The sequence below is a fragment of the Alosa sapidissima genome, chromosome 2 (genome assembly GCF_018492685.1).
Source record: "Alosa sapidissima isolate fAloSap1 chromosome 2, fAloSap1.pri, whole genome shotgun sequence".
Classification (NCBI taxonomy): domain Eukaryota; kingdom Metazoa; phylum Chordata; class Actinopteri; order Clupeiformes; family Clupeidae; genus Alosa; species Alosa sapidissima.
The window spans coordinates 14,183,550-14,190,721 of record NC_055958.1 but is presented as its reverse complement, the minus strand read 5'-3'; the positions used below and the strand labels follow the sequence as shown (position 1 = coordinate 14,190,721).

The window sequence follows — 7,172 nt, the reverse complement described above, 5'->3', positions numbered from 1 at the left end:
TGGATTACAAACTTACATTAAAACCTCACTGGAAATGAATCCATACTCTATCCAAGGCATCCATAACTTGGCCAAGTAATCCACAAAATTGATAACAATTTTGATAGCTTACATGAAACCTCACTGGATATTAATCCATAACAGTCTGTAACTTGGACAAAGTATCCATAACTTGTGAGCACTTTTTATTCCCTCCACTCTTAGTCTGCAATTCTGGTGATCAGTGTGAGAACCTTTGGACTGACTGCAAGTTTTCTTTTGGTGGCGTTCCGCTCCACTTTTGAATGTGTACATACAATTTGTACTGTAATTTAATGTTTTCATACATTTGCAATAAGGTTACACAACAGTGTAGACAGAGCTTGCTTGTGAAAGAGTGTTTGGACATACAGGGAACTGTGGAATTCAAAGAGATCAATAATACATTGTCCTACTCCGTGTATGGGTCAATCTTTCATCATTTCATAACTCAATCAGAAAAAGAGAAAACAAGATTGTTTTTCCTCTTACAATAAAATCTGAACATTAAAATTAAGTTTTTGATATTATTTTGTTATGTGATATTTGGATAAATACAGGAATTGCTTGGAAGACTTGTGGAAGTTACTTTCAGCCTACATGCACAGCAGAAAAGCCTGACCGGAGATCTGCCTGCCGACTGCAAGACAAGTCTCCTAGACCAGGCAGGAGCCAGCACCATCTTCAGTAATGTCCCTTCAGGTCCATCTCGGCAGCTCCATGCTGCTTTTCTCCGCGACCCAACTCCACCTCCTAGTGGGGCCTCCTCAGTGGCAGTGCTGGTTCCTGTCTGGTCTGAGTGACTCCTAGCATGAGTGTTCATGCGCAGCAGGCTGTCAGGCTTCCCTGCTGTGAATGTACGCTGAAGGTAAAGCACCTGCACCTCCACAAATCTCCTCAGGTTTTTAAGGTTAGTACTGAATGTTTTATCTTTAATTATTAACATTTAAAAAAAAGTGCACTGAAATTAGGCCTCTGTACTGTTAAAGGAACATGCCACCCAATGTCAGTAGTAATATATTTTCTTACCTCAACTTTCACGAGTTGAGTCATACCTCTCCCGTGTCGGTACGTGCACTCAAACGCTCTGGTGCGCGGCGCGAATGTGTTAGCATGTTGCTATGCTAGCGGGCTCGACGTATAGACGTAGCCATAGAGGGAGGAAGATAGCAGTAATCAAAAACATCCACGTTTTCCCTACTTAAATACAGTTGCACGAGTAGTTGATAAAAATGTGTAAGGTCACACAACATGAAACGTGGCAATTTTCCAAGCGAATAAACAGGAGAACTACAATGTGTGGCGCAATAGCACTTGGGGGTACTTCGACCTAGCGTAGCCCGCTAGCATAGCAACATGCTAACACATTCACGCCTCGCACCAGAGTGTTTGAGTGCACGTACCGACACAAAGTTAAGGTAAGAACATATATTACTACTGACATTGGGTGGCGTGTTCCTTTAATGAGGGCAAAGGTGGGCTGCAAAAAAAGAGATTTTCAAGTGGGCCCTGAGTTGACAAAGTTTGGGAACCCTTGTACTAATCATTTCAGCACTTGAGCAGTGCTCAGTTGTACAGTATGTGCATATATATATATATATATATATATATATATATATATATATATATAAATATATATATATAAATAAAAGTATAAGTATATATACTTTTTTGATCCCGTGAGGGAAATTTGGTCTCTGCATTTAACCCAATCGGTGAATTAGTGAAACACAAACAAGCACACAGTGAACACACAGTGAGGTGAAGCACACACTAATCCCGGCGCAGTGAGCTGCCTGCTACAACGGCGGTGCTCGGGGAGCAGTGAGGGGTTAGGTGCCTTGCTCAAGGGCACTTCAGCCGCGGCCCACTGGTCGGGGCTCGAACCGGCAACCCTCCGGTTACAAGTCCAGAGTGCTAACCAGTGGGCCCACTATATATATATATATATATCTATCTCTCGATGGGCAGCACCCGTCCCGAATTCGGGACGCTCACAGTGCCCCCCCACCTCCCCCCCAGACACCAAAAATGAACCTACATCGGCTTATCATGGAGCTCCATAGTAATGTCATATACCAGCTGAAAGCTGAGGTTCTCAACAATCGATACAGGTAAAGCTTTCCATGCAAAAATAATATTTATTAGATCTAAAAATGTCTTAAAATACCCTACCCCCATATGAAGTTCGTAAGAATCCATAGATGTAAAATATCTGCATTGTTTCGTTGACAATATATCGAGAAATCCAGCACAAAAGCCAGCACAAACAAAAAAGATGCATAACGAAAAAACGAAACGTTAACTTTTTTTTGAGGGAAAACAGCGATTTTGAGTATGATGTCCATTGTTGTCGCTGGCTTCACAGTAGTCTATGTCACCGGGAGCGAGCCATGAATCTGTCATCCAACGTTGATGGGCCAATAGCGTTGCTTCTGAATGAGCTTCCGACGCGGGACTTACATGTCCGAGTAGCCAATGAGGAGACGATTTCAAGGATATGCGACACATCCCCCCCATCCCAATTCCTTCCCGTGTTATGCTAATGCGCAAAGAGGCTTGTAATTTCTTCATAAAAGTGATTCTGTGCATACAGATGCATATACTCACCAGAAAGGTGCATCTCGTCAGACTGTGTTACTGGACTTGTACTGGTACTGGCTCTGCTGAACTGTTGGTTGCTCTGGTTGCTTGGAGGACTGTCCAAGACATCTTGTTGGCCTTAATAAAGGACAGATAGTAGTAATACTTAACCATACAGACATCACATAGCTCAATCTGGGTATATTAATACCTAACATAATTATATACTCAGTAGCCAATTGACACATATCAAACTGTTCCTTTCTCAATATAATGCAGTACAGTACATCACCACTAACATCCACTATGAAATCAATGATGAACAAGGTATAGTTTAGTTATCACCTTTTTGAAAACATCAACAAAAATGTAGAGAAGATTCTTTGAAGTATAATTCATAGTAGAACTTCTGTATTGAACTGCATTCATTTGAACAGGTGTACATAATAAATATATTTTGACTATGCACATTTTTCTAATGTCAAAGTCGATGGTACAAATTGAAACACATACTTGACTTTTTGAGCAGTGACAGAAGTTTCCTGGCTTCAATTGGTCTCAGGAAAGAAAGGAGGTCACTCTCCTGCAGGTAGCTCAGGTCTTCCAGGTCCTCAACTCCTAAACCTCGCAGACGCTCCAGCAAAGGCTCAGGGCCTCTCATTTTAGGAAGAGTTGATTTGATGAAAGACAGAAGTGGGCTCTCTATATCCATGATATCCAAACATTAGTGTCAGATTTTAACTTTTAACTTACTCTGAGTCAACAATGCTATGCTTAAGTGAAATTATCCTTGTCCCACAAAGCTTGTACACAGGCAAAGGATAATAATCTAGTTTCTGCTCAGGCTTCCAACATTTCATGCTCTGCCTTGCTTGCAATGCAATGCTGGCATATAAGACACGTCATGAGGTGTAACAATAAAGTACACATGCTGGTCCTGCATCACAAGCATGAGCTCAATCTGTCCGAATTCAAGTGCCTCACCTTGGTTTAAACACAGAAAGAGTCCCTTTTTGTACTGAGAGCCTTTCCACTGCACCTTGTTAGCTGACTCAACATTGGGTTCTGTAGAAAAGGCAAGAGGGGTAATAATCGATTATTGTTCATTGTTGCAGCTCTAAACAAATGTTTGTCTTTCTTTCGCACTACTAAGCAGATTTTTGGTCGCACTCTGGAGCCCTGAATAAACTATCCGAACATATTTTTGCTAAAACTAGTAGACTACCACACAGTTGCTGAACGTATGTTATTTCAGCTTTCAGCAAAGTTTAACCAAAGTCCTATACCTAGCTATATAGTGAACATAAATAGCAGTTCCATTCACGTTTTAGTTTACTGTGCTAATGTTGGCTAGCTAGCGAAGTTAAGCGCGAAAATAATTAATTTATTCCGTGCCCAAGAGAGTGTTTCATTGGCATCACACACTAGCAATGATAATAAAAATAGTACACAATATATAATTACACAACGTGAAGACGCCGACGCCGCCGGTCATGCTTTTGTCATCATAGTTAGCTAACATGTCAACATGCTAGCGGATTCGGTGCCGACTGAGTAAACTCGGAGGCATGGTGGTAAATAAACCTACTCAGCTTCAGTTTGATACTTACCTTCTAGCTTCGTCCTTCCTCCAGCCTTGACATCGGGCATTAGCTGCTATTCACTTTGAAGTCGACCAAACGGGAACCGCCGCGCGATGTTGTTGGGTTGACACCGGTTTAGTGTTAGTTCAGCCAGAGCGTAACGTCAAAGACTGATGTTTCCAACAGCCAATGGGGTGTCTTCTTCTTCTCATACAGATCCTGTTGACCAACCCAAATGGGACCCGCGCTTTTCAAAGCACCGTTGTTGTCGTCACGTTGTTCTGGTTCAGGTGCCGTGAGACGTTTTTTTTGTTGTTGTTTTTTGGTGTACGTGTGTGTGCAGGGAGACGTTGCAAATTAATGCTCTGTCATAAGATCTGTTCTGACAGAATGCAATGCTTTTAAGTGGTAGGTTAAGGAAACAGATGAAAAGCATACAGGCTAGTTTATGTGGTTTTATCCTGGTATTGGCCTCCTTCACTTTACCTATGTCTGTTTAGATGTCCTTTCAATATAAATGTTAATAGCCTATACTGTTAAATGTTACCATCTAGGAAATTACAGTAATTGTAGTTATTTTCAATGAAAACATTAGTCACTTAACGAAGAAATTATAGTAAAATTACTAATTAAATAGTTATTTTACTTTTAATTTCTCAGTAATTTTAAATTATTTTCTACTTTTTTTAGAGTTTTAAAGTTGAATTATACAGTTTATTCCCTTAAATAACAGACAAATATTTGTGAAATTACGATATATTTGTGAACGTATTTTAACAATAAATACATGGATTTCTAATAGGGTTTTTTTGTAAAAGAACAGGAATATTGTGTTTTCACAGTTACAGTGATTTCATGTTAGTTTACATTTGACATGTAAAATCACAGTCTCTTTTTGTAAATTAAATGGTATTTTAAAAATACAGACAAAATCTGTAAAATAAACAGTAAAATTCTGTTATATTACAATTTTTTTTACAGTGCACTGTAAAAAAACGCGATCTCTATGGACAACCCAGGCTCCAAATACGGCAACAAAAACAACCTGGGCAAACCTAGCCCATAAAAACAAACAACAAGCCTTGGATAACCAGCAATGTCAAGACCCTTCTCAATAGGAAAAAGATGGCGTTTAGGAAGGGGGATATGGCAGAGCTGAGAGGGAGATCTGGACAGGGCGAACCAGTTGAACCACTTCTACAACAGGTTTGACTGCCCTGCTCCAGCTCGAATGGCAGTAGTCTGTCCACCACCCCCTGCTGACTCAGACACTACAGGACACAGACAGCTAGCGGTTGGTTAGGTGATGTTTTCAGTAAGTGACATAAAATGTTTTAGTCTAAAAAACGTGTGACATCGCTTAGAGCACCTTTATGTGATTCAATGTTTTTTTTTTTCAGGAATCTCCCCACCAACATTAAGCCAGCAGCTTTCCATCCACTATTGTAATTCCTCTGGCATTACATTTCTAGTTATGATATATAAAGTCCAAATTTCGAGATTTAAAAGTCAGACGTTTTATACCAGGGGTCTCAAGCTCAAATGAGCTGGGGGCCAATTCTGCCAACGTCATCTGATTGGAGGGCCGGCTATTTCTGAAAATGCAATGTTCTTTTTTTCAAATACCACACAAAACTGCAAACAGAAAGTGCAAGTGTTTTTATCTAGTTTTAGACACCTGTGCTAGCAACCTTAGCTTATAAATAAAATAATGATAAAATAAATATTAATACAAATTATAAAATAAATGAAAAACATAAAAACAGGTATGTGTGTGTGTTTCACACCAAATAAAAATATTTCCTCTCATAACTTTTTTAAACCTGGCAAACTAGGCATCAGGGTTAAGAAAGCAACATCATTGGATTTTTATATCAAAATTTCAAAAGGCCATGGCTTGAAAGTGGTCAGAGATGAAGTCCTACTGTAAATGTAAAAATCTTTGAGTAAAACAAAAGTTTATGAAGGGGGTAAATTTACCCATGTAATTTGTCACTGGATGGCAAGCGCCTCAAATTATGCACCTTTCAGTAAATGGATGAACATATTTAAGCAGGTTTACTTTCCTTTTTTCATATTACCCACATAACAAATTAACAGGAAAACACCTAAGATGTATACCAACACCTAATATGTTGTGGTTTAGTAATAGATTACTACAATATAGGCCTACAATAAAGTATTCTGGTCAAACAGTTCCTATCGCGGGTAATCTGCAGTGCCCAGAAGTTCGCATCATATTGCGGGTGACTTTGTAGTTCTTTAGAGCCCTATTTCTACTAGCCCTGCTGTCTGTACCACATCCATTACGGACACTATCATCACGATTACCACTGCAACCTCCAAGCTATGTTGGGCAGAGGGTCGAAACAAGCATGGTATGCTTAGTGGACACCGTTGTATACACGCACCTCCATTCACAGACGCACCGTGACTATCACTGTCATAGACGATCGATCATAATCTCCAAAAGGATATTCTCCTTCAGAATTAGAATAGGTGAATAACATAGCTTACCTAAGACTTCATCGCACGTGAACGTTTTTCAACATTTGGTGTAGGCCTATTTCTGCTTAATTTCTGCTTCAATTTCTGCAACACTATGGCCTGCATCGCTTCCGCGTCATTACATATGCACGTCTTTGTGTTTCTCGCGTGTAATACAAGTATTTCCTGAAAACTTTGCGCAGCGATTTTGGGTTTGAATCAAGCTATGGATGTCTTGCACATAGTGGAGCAGAGTAGGCCTACAAATGAGATTTGTCACCGTACCTGGATCTATCGTCTATTTTAATCAGTATCGTTGTTTGTCGCAATTAATAGCCTCAAGGGCCGGATTACATTATTATTTTGTCATACGTCGCGGGCCGGAATTGGGCAGGACGCGGGCCGGGTGTTTGAGACCCCTGTTTTATACCCTTCCTCCCCGCATTCTCATTCCTCTTCTTGCACTTTTGTAGCTATTGTATAGAGAACTTATTGTCAATG

The 7,172-nt window shown here is 40.1% G+C and overlaps 1 protein-coding gene across 1 annotated transcript; it reads right to left on the bottom strand.

The window, feature by feature from the left end:
- Nucleotides 1-200: 200 nt before the first annotated feature.
- On the bottom strand, nucleotides 201-4,343 carry LOC121688401. The gene is made up of 6 exons (XM_042067978.1): nucleotides 4,212-4,343; nucleotides 3,586-3,666; nucleotides 3,115-3,219; nucleotides 2,629-2,739; nucleotides 619-867; nucleotides 201-277 (listed from the first exon to the last, which is right to left on the bottom strand). Exons 1-6 carry the CDS (start codon nucleotides 4,249-4,251, stop codon nucleotides 201-203), a joined length of 663 nt encoding a protein of 220 aa, XP_041923912.1. The 5' UTR covers nucleotides 4,252-4,343.
- Between the last annotated feature and the right edge of the window lie 2,829 nt (nucleotides 4,344-7,172).

Bases quoted from the DNA above. Each gene is read 5' to 3' on its own strand.
- LOC121688401 (XM_042067978.1), bottom strand. From the start codon at position 4,251: ATGCCCGATGTCAAGGCTGGAGGAAGGACGAAGCTAGAAG. The intron at 3,667-4,211 runs GTAAGTATCAAA...CCTTTTCTACAG, and splicing joins AGGAAGGACGAAGCTAGAAG to AACCCAATGTTGAGTCAGCT. The intron at 3,220-3,585 runs GTGAGGCACTTG...TGCGAGGTTTAG, and splicing joins CTTTCTGTGTTTAAACCAAG to GAGTTGAGGACCTGGAAGAC.